The 17,953-nt window shown below is 44.0% G+C and overlaps 1 protein-coding gene across 1 annotated transcript in view; it reads right to left on the bottom strand.

Annotated features, from left to right (window-relative positions):
* VPS13B (vacuolar protein sorting 13 homolog B) overlaps positions 1-17,953 on the bottom strand; it is a gene marked incomplete in the record, with an annotated part of 603,006 nt that overhangs the window by 506,800 nt on the left and 78,253 nt on the right. The window contains 1 exon segment of the mRNA XM_078786778.1: positions 10,642-10,768. Coding sequence (XP_078642904.1) covers positions 10,642-10,768 — 127 coding nt within the window.

Here is a 17,953-nt window from a genome sequence, read left to right as displayed (position 1 = left end):
CTGGGCGTGTCTTAACTGGAAATGATGTGATGGAAATTCCCTGAAAATGATGTAATGTATTACCTGGAAATGATACAATGCTGAAGAGTTTATAAAGTGGGTGGGACTTAGCAAAAGTGGGCGGAGCTTAGCAAAAGTGGGCGGGACATAGCAAAAAGTGGGCGTGGCCTAACAAAAAGTGGGCGGGGCTTAGTAAACGGTGGGCGTGGCTTACCAAAAAGTGGGCGGGGTTTACCAAAAAGTGGACGGAGCTTAACAAAAGGTGGGCAGAGCCTACCAAAAAGTGTGTGGCACTGGAGGCGCTCAAACAAGAACATTGAGGGAGGTTTACCATTTTATCTTAGCTCAGTTAAAATATCTTAATAAAGAACCAAACTCAAACATATTTTTTGTTAATGTATTAGACGGTGAGGAGAGTTGTAGGAGAATTAAATTATTTCCCACACATAAACAAATATTTGTAGGGTCGTTGTTTGAGTGGGTCAAAGATGATTCACCAGATGATATTAAGAGTAAAAGGTTAAAAGGTCCATAAGGTCAGAAGGATCACAGGTTCACACAGAAGGACCATTGTTTAAGTGGTCTAATGAATAAGGATAACATGTCAAAAGGTTAGAAGGTTCGTAAAGAACAGGGTGAGAGAAATAGAGGTGTTTAGGGGCAATGAGGGAGGGGAAAAATTAACATGTAAGTCAATGGGAAAATGAGAGTGTCCCAGAAGCAACATATATACACTACTATTGTAGGAGGGGGTGGTGGTCGATTCCAAGGGATCTGGGTGATATTTAGTACTAGCAGAAGTACCCGGCATTGCCGGGCGGGGGAGGGGAGGGGAGGGGAACGGGGGGAGAGCGAGCCCCTTGGTAAAGCGAGCGATTTTTTTTTTTCATAGCGTCATAGCGTTCATAGCGTCATAGCGTTTCATAGCGTCATAGCGATTTTTTTTTTCATAGCGTCATAGCGTTGATAGCGGTCATAGCTTCATAGCGTCATAGCGTCATAGCGTCATATCGTTCATAGCGTTTCATAGCGTCATAGCGATTTTTTTTTTCATAGCGTCATATCGTTCATAGCGGTCATAGCGTCATAGCGTCATATCGTTCATAGCGTTCATAGCGTTCATAGCGATTTTTTTTTTCATAGCGTCATATCGTTCATACCGTTCATAGCTTCATAGAGTTTCATAGCGTCATAGCGTCATAGCGTCATAGCGATTTTTTTTTTCATAGCGTCATAGCGTTCATAGCGTCATAGCGTCATCACTTGATCGCTCTGAGCAAATCAGTGCCCACCTGCTCTGATTCCGTGCGCTGAGGTAAATATGAATAAAAAATATGGATCGTCAAATATTTTGAGTTCGGCCATGTTCGTCCCAGGCTCAATGGCCATGTCTATGCCAAATATCAAGCACGTAAGCCTCTCCGTTTAGGAGTCTATCGGTAACATTACACACACACACACACACACACACACACACACACACACACACACACACACACACACACACACACACAACTGTGTTTTATCTATCTATAATTCCATTAATCTCTGTGTGTATGTGTGTTTGTATGTGTGTATGTGTGTATGTGTGTATGTGTGTATGTTTGTCTGTGACCGCTGTTTCTCGACAACCACGGGTCCGATATACTTTAAACTTGCCAGGTATATTGCTGGGGACCCGAGGATGTGCCTTTTCAAGGTTTGAAATTAATCGGACAAGTACTTACCGAGCTATGGCGATTTAGCCGTTCGCCGTTCGCTTTGGCGTTGCGAATGGACCAAACCATTGCATGTAAATAGAGGGGGGGGTTCTGTGGTCGTTGCGAATGGACCAAACCATTCATGTAAATAGAGGGGGGGGGGTTCTGTGGTCGTTACTGCCACGTGGTTTCAAAGTTTTTTTTTGTTGTTGTTGTTTGCACGCATGTTTTTTTGCACCCACGTACGGGCACGCCCTAGGATGTTTACACACACACACCCCTACACAAATTTTTTTTTTTTTTTTTTTTTGGCAAGGAACGGGCACCCACGTACGGGCACGTCCTAGCTTATATATAGTACGGGCATGCCCTAGTCTATCTATAATTCCAGTAATCTCTGTATGTCTGTGTGTTTGTCGTTTGTCTGTGACCGCTGTTTCTCGACAACCACGGGTCCGATATACTTTAAACTTGCCAGGTATATTGCTGGGGACCCGAGGATGTGCCTTTTCAAGGTTTCATATTAATCGGACAAGTAGTTACCGAGCTATGGCGATTTCTTTACCAAACTCCGCAAGCCGTTCGCTTTGGACCAAACCATTTCATGTAAATAGAGGGGGGGGATTGTCACCGTACTCGCAAGCCGTTCGCTTTGGACCAAACCATTTCATGTAAATAGAGGGGGGGGGATATAATTTTAGATATATATATAGTACGGGCATGCCCGAGTCTATCTATAATTCCAGTAATCTCTGTGTGTGTGTTTGTCTGTGTGTATGTCTGTGTGTCTGTGACCGCTGTTTCTCGACAACCACGGGTCTGATATACTTTAACCTTGCCAGGTATATTGCTGGGGACCTGAGGATGTGCCTTTTCAAGGTTTCATATTAATCGGAGAAGTAGTTACCGAGCTATGTCCAAAAAACGATTCAACCAATCAGAGAGCAGCGAGCTATCACGTGTGCCGAACGTGCCGAACAGACTCTGCCTCGGACGGCACATTTGAGAGCGTATTCATTTATTTCACGTTGGCAAACTATGTTGGCGTTAAACTATGTTTTAAAACTAATTAAAACTAATTTGCGATTCATCGTAACTGCGATATGCGACCTTCCGGACAGTCAAATGAGGACGTCACTTCCGGACTTACGGATAGTCATAGTGACGACGTACTGATGCTGAACGTGGCGAGCAGACGCTGTAAGGTACGATCGATTGTAGTACACGTTTATAATAACTCTGCCGATACAGGCCCGATTAACTGCAGCGCCATCCGAGCTGCGGCGTCGGGACGATACATTCATTGTACGGTCACATCACGCACTTACGGGCACGCCCATGGGCCCATGGGCACGCCCATGCATGCATGGGCGAAGACATTTTTTTTATTTTTTTTGGCAAGGAACGGGCACCCACGTACGGGCACGTCCTAGTATATATAGATTGCAGGAGGAGGTGGTGGTCGACTCCAAGGGATCTGAGTGATTTCTAGTATTGTAGGAGGGGGTGGTGGTCGATTCCAAGGGATCTGAGTGATATATAGTATTGTAGGAGGGGGTGGTGGTCGATTCCAAGGGATCTGAGTGATATATAGTATTGTAGGGGGGGGTGGTGGTCGATTCCAAGGGATCTGGGTGATATTTAGTAATGCAGGAGGAGGTGGTGGTCGATTCCAAGGGATCTGAGTGATATATAGTATTGTAGGAGGAGGTGGTGGTCGATTCCAAGGGATCTGGGTGATATTTAGTATTGCAGGAGGAGGTGGTGGTCGATTCCAAGGGATCTGAGTGATATATAGTATTGTAGGAGGAGGTGGTGGTCGATTCCAAGGGATCTGAGTGATATATAGTATTGTAGGAGGGGGTGGTGGTCGATTCCAAGGGATCTGGGTGATATTTAGTATTGCAGGAGGAGGTGGTGGTTGATTCCAAGGGATCTGAGTGATATATAGTATTGTAGGAGGAGGTGGTGGTCGATTCCAAGGGATCTGGGTGATATTTAGTATTGTAGGAGGGGGTGGTGGTCGATTCCAAGGGATCTGGGTGATATTTAGTATTGCAGGAGGAGGTGGTTGTCGATTCCAAGGGATCTGAGTGATATATAGTATTGTAGGAGGAGGTGGTGGTCGATTCCAAGGGATCTGGGTGATATTTAGTATTGTAGGAGGGGGTGGTGGTCGATTCCAAGGGATCTGGGTGATATTTAGTATTGTAGGAGGAGGTGGTGGTCGATTCCAAGGGATCTGGGTGATATTTAGTATTGTAGGAGGGGGTGGTGGTCGATTGTGAGGGATCTGAGTGATATTTAGTATTGTAGGAGGGGGTGGTGGTCGATTGTGAGGGATCTGAGTGATATTTAGTATTGTAGGAGGGGGTGGTGGTCGATTGTGAGGGATCTGAGTGATATTCGGTATTGCAGGAGGAGGAGGTGGTGGTCGATTCCAAGGGATCTGGGTGATATTTAGTATTGTAGGAGGAGGTGGTGGTCGATTCCAAGGGATCTGGGTGATATTTAGTATTGTAGGAGGGGGTGGTGGTCGATTCCAAGGGATCTGAGTGATATATAGTATTGTAGGAGGGGGTGGTGGTCGATTCCAAGGGATCTGGGTGATATTTAGTATTGTAGGAGGGGGTGGTGGTCGATTCCAAGGGATCTGGGTGATATTTAGTATTGTAGGAGGAGGTGGTGGTCGATTCCAAGGGATCTGGGTGATATTTAGTATTGTAGGAGGGGGTGGTGGTTGATTCCAAGGGATCTGAGTGATATATTGTATTGTAGGAGGGGGTGGTGGTCGATTCCAAGGGATCTGGGTGATATTTAGTATTGTAGGAGGAGGTGGTGGTCGATTCCAAGGGATCTGGGTGATATTTAGTATTGTAGGAGAGGGTGGTGGTCGATTCCAAGGGATCTGAGTGATATATAGTATTGTAGGAGGGGGTGGTGGTCGATTCCAATGGATCTGGGTGATATTTAGTATTGTAGGAGGAGGTGGTGGTCGATTCCAAGGGATCTGGGTGATATTTAGTATTGTAGGAGGGGGTGGTGGTCGATTCCAAGGGATCTGAGTGATATATAGTATTGTAGGAGGGGGTGGTGGTCGATTCCAAGGGATCTGGGTGATATTTAGTATTGTAGGAGGGGGTGGTGGTCGATTCCAAGGGATCTGGGTGATATTTAGTATTGTAGGAGGAGGTGGTGGTCGATTCCAAGGGATCTGGGTGATATTTAGTATTGTAGGAGGGGGTGGTGGTCGATTCCAAGGGATCTGGGTGATATTTAGTATTGTAGGAGGGGGTGGTGGTCGATTCCAAGGGATCTGGGTGATATTTAGTATTGTAGGAGGGGGTGGTGGTCGATTCCAAGGGATCTGAGTGATATATAGTATTGTAGGAGGGGGTGGTGGTCGATTCCAAGGGATCTGGGTGATTTTTCTGGAGGTCTGGATCTGGGTGATCTGGGTGATTTTTTTTTCCATAGCGTCATAGCGTTGATAGCGTCATCACGTGATCACGTGATCGCTCTGAGCGAATCAGCGCCCACCTGCTCTGATTCCGTTGATTCCGTGCGCTGAAATGCGCTGAGGTAAATATGAATAAAAAATATGGATCGCCAAATATTTTGAGTTCGGCCATGTTCGTCCCAGGCTCAATGGCCATGTCTATGCCAAATATCAAGCACGTAAGCCTCTCCGTTTAGGAGTCTCTCGGTAACATTACACACACACACACACACACACACACACACACACACACACACACACACACACACACACACACACACACACACACAAACTGTGTTTTATCTATCTATAATTCCAGTAATCTCTGTGTGTTTGTTTGTTTGTCTGTGACCGCTGTTTCTCGACAACCACGGGTCCGATATACTTGAAACTTGCCAGGTATATTGCTGGGGACCCGAGGATGTGCCTTTTCAAGGTTTCATATTAATCGGACAAGTAGTTACCGAGCTATGGCGATTTCTTTACCAAACTCCGCAAGCCGTTCGCTTTGGACCAAACCATTTCATGTAAATAGAGGGGGGGGATTGTCACCGTACTCGCAAGCCGTTCGCTTTGGACCAAACCATTTCATGTAAATAGAGGGGGGGGATTGTCACCGTACTCGCAAGCCGTTCGCTTTGGCTTTGCGAATGGACCAAACCATTTCATGTAAATAGAGGGGGGGGATATAATTTTAGATATATATATAGTACGGGCATGCCCTAGTATATATAGATTGCAGGAGGAGGTGGTGGTCGACTCCAAGGGATCTGGGTGATATTTAGTATTGTAGGAGGGGGTGGTGGTCGATTCCAAGGGATCTTAGTGATATATAGTATTGTAGGAGGAGGTGGTGGTCGATTCCAAGGGATCTGGGTGATATTTAGTATTGCAGGAGGAGGTGGTGGTCGATTCCAAGGGATCTGAGTGATATATAGTATTGTAGGAGGAGGTGGTGGTCGATTCCAAGGGATCTGAGTGATATATAGTATTGTAGGAGGAGGTGGTGGTCGATTCCAAGGGATCTGGGTGATATTTAGTATTGTAGGAGGGGCTGGTGGTCGATTCCAAGGGATCTGGGTGATATTTAGTATTGTAGGAGGGGGTGGTGGTCGATTCCAAGGGATCTTGGTGATATTTAGTATTGTAGGAGGGGGTGGTGGTCGATTGTGAGGGATCTGAGTGATATTTAGTATTGTAGGAGGTGGTGGTCGATTTTGAGGGATCTGAGTGATATATAGTATTGTAGGAGGGGGTGGTGGTCGATTCCAAGGGATCTTAGTGATATATAGTATTGTAGGAGGAGGTGGTGGTCGATTCCAAGGGATCTGGGTGATATTTAGTATTGCAGGAGGAGGTGGTGGTCGATTCCAAGGGATCTGAGTGATATATAGTATTGTAGGAGGAGGTGGTGGTCGATTCCAAGGGATCTGAGTGATATATAGTATTGTAGGAGGAGGTGGTGGTCGATTCCAAGGGATCTGGGTGATATTTAGTATTGTAGGAGGGGCTGGTGGTCGATTCCAAGGGATCTGGGTGATATTTAGTATTGTAGGAGGGGGTGGTGGTCGATTCCAAGGGATCTTGGTGATATTTAGTATTGTAGGAGGGGGTGGTGGTCGATTGTGAGGGATCTGAGTGATATTTAGTATTGTAGGAGGTGGTGGTGGTCGATTTTGAGGGATCTGAGTGATATTTAGTATTGCAGGAGGAGGTGGTGGTGGTCGATTGTGAGGGATCTGAGTGATATTTAGTATTGCAGGAGGAGGAGGTGGTGGTCGATTCCAAGGGATCTGGGTGATATTTAGTATTGTAGGAGGAGATGGTGGTCGATTCCAAGGGATCTGGGTGATATTTAGTATTGTAGGAGGTGGTGGTGGTCGATTGTGAGGGATCTCAGTGATATTTAGTATTGCAGGAGGAGGTGGTGGTGGTCGATTGTGAGGGATCTGAGTGATATATATAGATAGTCGCGCGGCAAGGAACATCACGTGGTCGCTCTGAGCGATCGATTGCAACTCTGCGTCCTGTCGTGGGCGTGGCCAACGTGGCCTCATGCTCCCAGGTGATTGGCTAACTCGAGCTCGAGAGAGCCATAATGCGCTACTTTCTGGCAAAAAATATGAATCTAAAGATGAAAGGGAAAAAAACCTATGTGGTGTGAATGGCAATGTTCGTCGCTTAAATGTGAAAAAAGGCAATTGCTTTTCGCTCTGAAATACGTGCGAACACGTAACTGAGTTAATGGCGGCAGGGAACATCACGTGATCGCTCTGAGCGAATCAGCGCGCTGCTCTGCGACCGGTCAGATTCCGGTCATAATATTTCGCGCTGAGATAAAAAATATGGTAAAAGCATATTATGAAATAAATTTTTAGGTCAGCCATGTTCGTCCCAGGCTCAATGGCCATGTCTGTGCCAAATATCAAGTACGTGAGCCTCTCCGTTTAGGAGTCTATCGGTAACATTACATACACACACACACACGCACACACAAACTGTGTTTTATATATATAGATAAGGGAATCACTTCCGGTTCAGGGATTTTTGCACGCGTGGTTAAATCTCCAGCTGCAGCTTTCACCTCATTAAAGCAGTTTTACAGTTATATCTTCATCCCTGCGTTGCTGTTTGTGTTTCCATCTAATTTCCAGTGTTATACCGTTCCTTGTTGTACCTAACCTGCCCCCACCCCTCCCCACTCTTTATTGTCCCTTTTGTTTGGCTGCGTCCTGATCCATTCAGCATTTGGCTCTTCCACATGCCTTGACTAGACAAACAAACAAAAAAGAATATAAGCAAATTCTTGTTTTCTACCGCTCTAATCACACTAGGGTTATTTAGATTTTAAGCCAATACAGTATTGCTATCATACTGATTGGATGGGAGATGTTCTAGTGGTCTTTACATCTTCCCTGGAACTCTAAAAGTGAATGTCCTTCAATACATGGTCTATTGAGCACCAAGTACGAATGATTTTTGAAATTTATCATTTTAAAATTGCCAAGTTTGTACTTTCGACAACATTGGCAATTGCCATGGGTTACGTCATCCTGTACCAAGTTAATGCACGCTAGGTTATAACCTGTTGTTATGTTTATTCATTTCCAAATTCTTCCCAGATATATGAAGCTGCAACCACCCTCCCTATTCTCAAGGCACAGAACAGACCACATTTACCAAAAATAAAATTCTCTCTCCAAACCACACAACAGAACCTTACAAGGGGTGCACAATGCAAATCCAAGCCCATACAAGTCTGGGCTGAGCGATTTGCAACACTACCTGGAAATTAAAGTCATTCTACAATAATCAGAAGGCAGCGTCATGTGTATAATGTCTCAAAACAGAGCGCTGGTTCACCAATGAAACACGGTGAATGCAAATCCGAGACGTGTGCTGTTACACTACTCACAGCTGCTTGCTGTGTTCAAGAGCGAGAAGCGAAGGAAAATTCAAAAATATTTATTTTCCACACAAATGTCAAAACCACAATAAATTATTCATTATTACTCACAGAAACATACTCTCTGCTTCAAGCAAAATTAAACAACACTGACTGTGAAATGGCAAGCGAGCACCGCCCACCATACGTGTACAGTACACACAGGTACTACATCTCCTCACTTTTTGTCAGGTGCTTGTCAAAATAGATTAATACTGGATGTACATCGTTAGCGAGTTTCAAAGTTGGCTATTCTCAATCTACAATTCCAGAAAGGTTGGGAAAGGAAAATCTTATGAACGTGGTTCTCCAATATTTTACGAGTTTTGTTTTTACACGATGTAAGGCTCGTAGTGGAGGGGGACGGACGGACGGACGGACGGACACACACACACACACACACACACACACACACACACACACACACACACACACACACACACACACACACACACACCAGCACTCAGCATGGCATTTCGTAACTGTTGTTTTCGTCAAGTTTAGTTTGAGTACAAAGCTGACGAGGATGTGCTTTGCATTTTGATAAGATTTCTAGTTGTACACTGGTTTTCGCTATCGGTTTCACGAATGTCGGTTTCACTTCTAGTACGTCACAGGTAATAGGCTTTAAATGTAGCAATAACTCCCTGGTCCATCATTGCTGGAAAAGTGAGGTCACATTGGGCAGCCAAAATACAGCCTACACTTTATCCCACATGTCTTCCATATGCGGTTTGGAACCGTTTCTAAAAATAAATAAATAAAAAATAAAAAAAAAGTAATGAAAAGTGCATACTGAAATGTACCGTACCTCCTTACATGAAAGTACCGTACCTCCTTACCTCCTTACACACGAGTACCGTACCGTACCTCCTTACACAGTACCGTACCTCCTTACACACGCAACGCTTTAAAAAAAAAATGGCCATCCCTGTTCACAGATTGATTGTCTTCCACTAAGCGGGTGCGGAGGGACATTCGCAATGGAGTGAAAACGTGTCTGTGCATCCCAGATGCTTCTTGGTGGCTACTGCTCAGCTGTAAGAAATTCATGAGCGTGGTTTGAATTTTTTTTTCCAACGATAGCATTGCAAACTATAACGACACTCTTTGACGTCGCGATGTCGAGCCATATGCCTCCACCTACATTACTACATCATTATACATAATTGCACCAAGTTTGATTGAAATACCTTCAGCTGCTCACAGTTTTACCTGGCATGACCTCTAACGCCGAAATCGAATCAGTACATCTTTGCCTCATAATATAGATTTATACCACGGTCAAAATCCCATCACTGGTTCACAAGTTAGCGCAGTAACAGAATTTTTACGAAATGGATCCTCTGACCTTTGACCTCTTTGATCCATAATGTAATCCATTTATCTTTACTTCATTATGTATACTTGTACCAAGATTGACTTCGTTCCGTTCAGCCATTCTTAAGTTATTGTGGTAACAAAAAAACAATTTTAAAAAACTAACCTTTGACATTTGAACTCGATGCAGAAATCTAATCAGTTCATCTTTGCATCATAATATATACTTTTTTCCATGTTTGGTCAAAATCCCATCACTGGCTCACAAGTTAGCTCAGTAGCAATTTTTAATTGATCGGAACTTTGACCTCTTGACCCCATACTCTAATCAGTTCATCTTTACATCACTATACATACCTGCACCAAGTTTGACTTCGATCCCTTCTGCCTTTCAAAAGTTATGGTGGTAACGAAAACCTATCACGGACGCATGGATGGACGAACGGACGGACAACCCGAAAATATAATGCCTCTGGCAGCTTCATCGGCACAGGCATAAAAAGGTGAAATATTTCATGGTGGGAAATTCAAAAGATAGACTCTTTAATGTAATTTAAATGTTAATCAACAATAGATGGGGGATGGGGGAAGAGAGGAAGCACCAAGTAATGGCACAGGAAAACTGGACAAAACTTGCATCAACTTTGAAACCAGCAGCATGAGGGTTACGCTCTGACCTGAAGCAAGGTCGGCGTCGGCCTGAGGTCCATGCTGGAGCCTGCGAGCGCGTACTGCCCCAACAGCAAGATCAGTGCCATGACTTCCCGTACTCACGTCCGAGTTTGCACTCTCATGCTCATCAGGCTGGAGAGGAAAAGCAAAATGGGAATCATTGCTAGGCATGCATGTCCAATACATGTTTGTCTGGAAATCCTCATATGCTCATTGAGGAAGTTTCTCAGTTACAACATACTTCTCTCATCATCATCACCACGATCATCATAATGTACAATGTATGCCCTCTGCAGAGTGTGTAACACGCCCTCGGTGAGTATGCGCACCTCTAGGCCATCCTGGCAGCCCTGCTTCTCTCATCAATTAATGCAAATAATCAGCAACCTCTCAGCGGAATTGGCATTGGCTTAGTTTTGGCAATTGTCATGCTTATTCCCTGCAGGATACTTACCAGAGAACATGTGGCACTTACATATCATGTGATAGCTTTGTGTTCCTTCAGTCACGCTATCAAACTCACCTGGGCGGCGCAAGTGAAACAATGCAGATTGGGAAAGCAAGCATAATTCTGAAAACGATGGTAAACCCTTATGATGTTTGCTTCGACCTGTAGATGACTGTCATTGGTTAAATGTAGGAACACCCTATTTTGTTTACAGGTGGCACAATCCCCTTTAGCTAACACAAACACACACACACACACACACACACACACACACACACACACACACACACACACACACGACCACACTTAAGGGAGATTGAAATGACGCGATAGGTCTGACCATCTGCATATATTGCAATCATGTGACGCATCGCTCTCTCCCCTTGGAGGATGTTTAACACGTGGCACACGATGCCTGCACAGTCCCGCATGAAGACCACTCCTTGGTCGAAACGTCGGACCTGAGCCTTGCCTTGTGGGGCAGCTGTACAACTTTCTGGTTGTTCATTCTTCAATATTGTTCTTCTCCAACTAGAGCCAGTTTTTTGTCAATCCAGCTGGCCTATTAATAACCTTCAGGGAGGAAGTAAATCAGGCTGCTCTGTCTGGTCTATGTGCAGTGGCAGTCCACATATTATGGTCGACTCTTAAATGTCTCAGGGCAACTTGTGAACGGCAATAAAACACCGACTATAAAAGGCGGTGCGGCAACACCATCCAAACTCGAACAAATCAATAAAAATTGACTTTTGCATGATGCAATTGTTGGCAGCCTTGGCGTTTGTATTGGAACAAAGGTACTCCCCGATACACCCAGACAAGGGGTGCTATCGCTGAAACAATATAAAGATGGAAAAAGTCAGACTTTGGCAGTCACCAAAAATTAAACTGAAGCAAAAATAAAAAACAATTATACTGCCTTAAGCCCAGCAACCAAAATTCAACCCATCACACAATCACCACCCGCAACCCCAATCCTTCAAAGCGAGGTTCACTAAAGGTGACAAGAAAACTAATGGTACAAATATTGCTCACACACCTGCACGATACAGGTTCCACAGATATTCTGCCTAATGGAATTATAATGTCCTAATCATGTAATGCAAGCACTTGAGCTACTTTTGTTTGTTTTTTTCACCTGCACTGTTCAAAACTAAGTACGCTCATGTGCTTCACGTTGAAAGTCTGAGACCAAAATAAAGAAACGTTAATTGATTGATACCAGAGGAATTGCTTGACAGTGATGAAATTCACAAAATACTATTCGTTATTTTTCCAATATAATAAATGGAGAACATGAACATCCAAAATGGCTAATTGACATCGTTACATTTTCTCCATGCGAAGCACGTTGGCTTGTGAAAACACTCCCCAGTGCGTCTGTATTAACCTCCGACAGTTTCAACTCGATGCCAACCCCCTCCGCCGCTGAAAAACCCATCACACCATGTGCTACTAGAAACAAGAAACAACAAGGCTCCCCCGCACACACGCTCCCAAGAAAACCTTTCAACACCTGTAGTTTTGGTGTGCAAAAGAAACTGGAGGGATGGAGCCGAGCCGAGTGCCGTGCCAAGCTGGCGTGGAAAAGCCATGATCGCTGGGGCTGTGAGCATTTGTACACGTGCCTGTAATGCGTCTCGTGTTACAAGGGGATCAAACCGGTCCACATACACATACACACATATCCACATATGAGAACAGACAGACCCGGGGAGGATCCCGAATCGGGGTCAAACCCCGGGCCTCTTGCGTTTGTGGTTCTGAGAGCGGAGTAAAGCCAATTCTCCTCTTTACTTTGACACCTCGACACAAAACTACACTAAGTGCAGCTTGCTTAGAGGGTTCCGTCCCATGCCCCAAACTGGCATACAGCGAGGCGAGTAACAAGGAGACGAATCAGAAGAATATGCAACCATAAAAAGACCGCAAATGTGATATAATATGGTGCCAAGTGGTAAGAAAATATTCACTTCACAGACAAACATCTCACAACTCATGTGAAAACAGCATTAAAACTAGAACGGCAAATGGTAGAGCGCATGCCAGGCTTTTTTTTATCTTTTTTTTTTTTTTTGTATAGAAGATCGATAGGGTTCCACGCGAAGTATTGACATGGGCATTGAGGAAGTTAGGAGTGGATGAATGGTTGATCAGAGTAATGATGGCAATGTACAAAAGGGCGCGCACAACTGTAAGGACGAAGGACGGGAACAATGGTGAGTTTGAGGTGAAGGGGGGAGTGCATCATGGGTCGGTACTAAGTCAACTACTATTTGTAGCTGTGATGGAGGTGCTGGCTCAGAACGTAAAGGAGGGTTTACCGTGGGAGTTGTTGTATGCAGATGATCTGGTGTTGATTGCAGAAAGTATGGATGGACCGAAGGAAAAGATGAACAAGTGGAAGGAATGTATGGAGACAAAAGGTCTGAAGGTGAATATCGGAAAGACGAAGGTGATGGCAAGTGGTAAAGCATGTGGTGAGGTGGAAGGAACTGGGAAGTGGCCATGTGCTGTGTGCAGGAAGGGTGTCGGAGTGAACTCCATTCAATGTACAATGTGCGCTGAGTGGGTTCATCAAAAATGTAGTGGTCTGAGAGGGTCATTAAAAAGTGTGGCAGCTACATTCAAATGTAAGGTGTGCACAGAGGGAGCTGCAGATGGAGGAAATGTTGAGTTGGATCTTGGAAACGGCGTGAAGCTGGAAGGTGTGAAAACATTTTGCTACCTAGGAGACATGCTGAATGGAGAAGCTGGATCAGACTCGGCAACGGTTGCTAGAGTGAGATGTGCATGGAAGAGGTTTTGGGAACTGAGTGGCGTGCTGATGAGGAGGGGAGTGTCGTTGAAGCTGAAGGGAAAGGTGTATGCTGCATGTGTGAGAAGTGTTATGATTTATGGGAGCGAGACATGGGTCATGAATGTAGAGCAGCAACGAAGGCTGGAAAGGGTGGAAATGCAAATGGTTCGGTGGATGTGCGGAGTATCGTTGAGAGAGACGAAGACAAATGATGAATTGCGAAAGATGATGGGAATAGAGCCTGTGATTGATGCTGTGAAGAGAAACAGGTTGAGATGGTTTGGTCATGTGTTGAGGAAGGATGAAAGTGACTGTTTGAGAAGAGTGATGGAAATGAATGTAGAACGAAGTTGTGGATGGGGAAGACCGAGAAAGACTTGGCTAAAGATGATGGAAGAAGAAATGGCGGCAAAGGGGTTAACAAGCAGAGATGCAGAAAATAGGGCAAAATGGAGAAGATTGTCATGGGGACCGCAAGGCTAACCCCCGCTCTCGCAGGGAAAATGGCCTTTAAAATGCATGTTGTTGTTGTTTGTTGTATACAAGATCGAGGATCGTCAAATAGCTAACATTAACAGTTTACATTTTACAACAGGCTGCACAGTTTACATTTTGTATCCACTGATAGGCCGGATCTGGATTTGGACCTGAACCAAAATCGAATCGGTTGTTCTTGTCACCTAACCAACTCATCCCCCTAGTTTTGCTACAATTCGCCCACAACTTTTTGAAAAAGCCTGTTCACAGACTAACAAACAGTCAGACAGGGGTGAAAACATAACCTCCTTCTGAAAAAAAAAACTTAAACATAAACATAACCTTCTGTGGCAAAGGTAACAAAGGGAGAAATTGCATTTCAATTTGCTGATCAATTCACAGCAACAGTCATTCTTGTCAACAAAGGGTGGTTTTCCTTTCAAACCGACCTTAACATGGCCTCAAAACATGCACAATCTTGATGAAATTCGTGCAACTGTCTACTTTTGAGTTGACTAACCTTTGTTTGAATCTCGACCCAGCTATAAACTGATCCATATGTACAATTTTTAAGAAATTCGTGCAACTGCCTACTTCTGAGTTGTCTCGCCTTGTTTTGAATCTGGACTTCAGCTATAAACTGTCACTCTGGTGTTTCGCATCCGTGCACTGGCATTCGGCAAGATGTTAAACCAGAAGACCCATCTACCAGCACTGGTCATCGGTGAACCATAAATATCCTACCGAGTCTTTCCTGAAAAGTTAGTGAGTTATCGCCGGCACCCAGCACCCGCTGGCAAAAATTACAATTTCCTACCCTGACTGGCTGCTGGGAAGGCACTGGCAAACCACCCATCATAACCCTTGCCTCGGAACATCTTTGGCAGCCCCAATGCTCTGTCAAGAGTATAATACATTTGATCTGATCGATTGTACGACTCTCACCATGTAGTAACACTTCTTATCCATTGTAAAACGTTCCAAGTCGTTTCACCAGTTTTCAATTTATTTTTTTAAATCCCCACATCTCAGCGACCCAAAAGATCAACAAAAAACTTCACATCATCCACAGCTAGTTTATATGGTCATCCTAAATTAGCTTATTTCTGTAATAGTACATTGTAAGCATACTATTTAACTACAATTACATTTCAATTCGATATTATTGTATTTTCTGACTTTCAAGGTTGTTTTGCCTCCAAAAAGTCTTCTCTCTCATTTTATTTCTTTGTTTCGTTAACATGTTTCGCTGAATATCATTAAAAAATCATAACCAAGATCATTTTAGAATTCATTTCTCTTAAATATAAAAATAACACAAACACACTGGCTTCGGAATAAAAAAATGTTTCCTTTATTTGTCCATCCAACCATCCATCCATCCCACCCCATTCATACGCAAAACATCTGGTACCCATAACGAGCCACAAACATTTCACAGCTGAGAATTCCCCATGAGTGCATCATTGCTGAAGGAACCCTCAAATCAAGGGACTGGATGGTCAGCATCAAATCATGAATGAAAAAATGAACCAGACTCAGTGGCATAATGTTTCGACTTTAGAGGAAGCCAGCAGTTTGATTTTGACGACAGCCAAGTCATACCAAGGATGTGCCATTCCTTGACATTCAGCATTTAGAGGACAGCACACAGATAAACCATGTGGGTTGGCATGACTGGGAGAAGGGAAATTTTCTCCTGAATTGCCCTGTTCACTAAGGTGATAAAAATGACTTCACAAAGATGTCGCTTGTACCCAGATTGCTCCAGGAAAGAGTTACTGAATTTGATTTCATCCCATACTTTAACTTCCACCAAACAGTGACTGTTTATCCTGGGTCAAAGTTCATTGTTGTCTAATGACTGTTTGTGTGATTTGTACTGCAACTTCTCCATGAGCCTTGACAATGTAAAAAATACAAATCTATTTATAATAATAATAATAATAATAAAGGAAAATAAAAAAGTTAGCCGACAAAGTCGCCGGAGCCATTATGTTTTCAGGTTGTCCATCCGGCTGTCCATCCGTCCATCTGTCCGTCCGTGATATGTTTTCATTACCGCAATAACTTAATAGCTGAGGGGATTTCAGTCAAACTTGGTCCAGGTACGTATAATGAGATAAAGATGAACTGATTAGATGTTGGGGTCAGGAGGTCAAAGGTCAAAGGCCAAAAAAAGGTCGGAGGTCACGTTAGATAAAAACCGAACTAACTTGTGAACCAGTCATAAGATTTTCACCAAACTTGGCAAAATTATATATTATGATGCAAAGATAAACCTATTTGATTTTGGGGTTAAGAAGTCAAAGATCAGAGGTTATGCTAAGTTACCATTATTTCATTACCGCAGTAACTTAACGGCTGAAGGGATCCAAGTCAAACGTGGTACAGGCGTGTATAATGATGAAAATATAAACTGATTAGATTTTGGAGTCAAGAGGTCAAAGGTCAGAGGTCATGTTAAGTAAAAATTAGATTGCCACACTAACTTGTGAACCAGATTAACGCCCTGCAAAAATTCAGCTTTTTGCATGAAGATTTTTTTCCAAGTGATGAACACACTCAAGTGGCCATCATAGTGATCGTCACTATCAATTGCATATTGGACCGGGATTAAATTAAAAGTTTGGCTTGCAGGTTGCATCATTACTGGAGTAAGCTTTCACGAGGTGCTGATCCAGTGCACCTGCATATTAGAACGGAAATCTTGAATATGTTCAGGGTGCCATTGTGAACATGACCAGTGACCTTGCCGACACGACACTTATTGTGAGCATGACCTTGCCGACACTTATTTGAAAGACACCCTGAGACGTTTAAAGTCAAGCTGGTAGATGAGGAGTCGGTCCCCTGCTTAAAATCCATCTGAATGACTGCATACTCATTAATGCATCGCCTTGTTTGCAAACCACCAATCCAACAGTCTACAGCCTGGTCAATTAATGAAACCCACAACAGACAGCTCAAAGGTAAAATGTGCTACCTGTGTGCCATCACATGCCAGCATAATGAGAATTTGCCTTTTTTTTCTTTCTTTTTTTTGTATACTGAATCGAGGCTCGTGAAAGAGCTGACATTTACTTCACAAACAAATCAACCAGACAAACAAAATAACCAAAAAGAGGGAGCGGAAGACAAGATGGGGAGAGAAGGGGAAGCACACAAACACAACATCCGAGAGCAGGGAGATGTGTGGAAGGGAGAGGGCCCGGGGGGAGGAGGCATGGGAAGGGGGGGGGGGGGGGGGAAGGGAGAAGTATAAAACACAAGGACACCAAGGACTTCCTGGACAGAAGTTGGTATTTCAAAAAAGTGGAATTGGGGTGAAATTAGCGGGGGTAGAAAAGATCAAGGTTTTGGATGGGGGAAGATAAGAGATGGTGGTGAACAGCTGTTTTAAAGACCTGGAGGGAGGAGTGGGGTTGAAGAGAGTGAGGGAGTTTGTTCCAGAGGCGGGAGAAAAGAGGAGTGAAGGAGTGAAGGTGAGCCTTTGAGAAAGGCCAGAATAAGGACGACAATAAAATAGCTGTCAGCATGATGGAAAAGTAGAAAAGTGAAAACATTAATTATTATACTTATCCTTGCTACT

Source organism: Myxine glutinosa, chromosome 11 (genome assembly GCF_964187855.1).
Source record: "Myxine glutinosa chromosome 11, kmMyxGlut1.1, whole genome shotgun sequence".
Taxonomy (NCBI): Eukaryota; Metazoa; Chordata; class Myxini; order Myxiniformes; family Myxinidae; genus Myxine; species Myxine glutinosa.
Note: the sequence above shows the minus strand (reverse complement) of the source record. Positions and strands in the feature narration are given on the sequence as shown.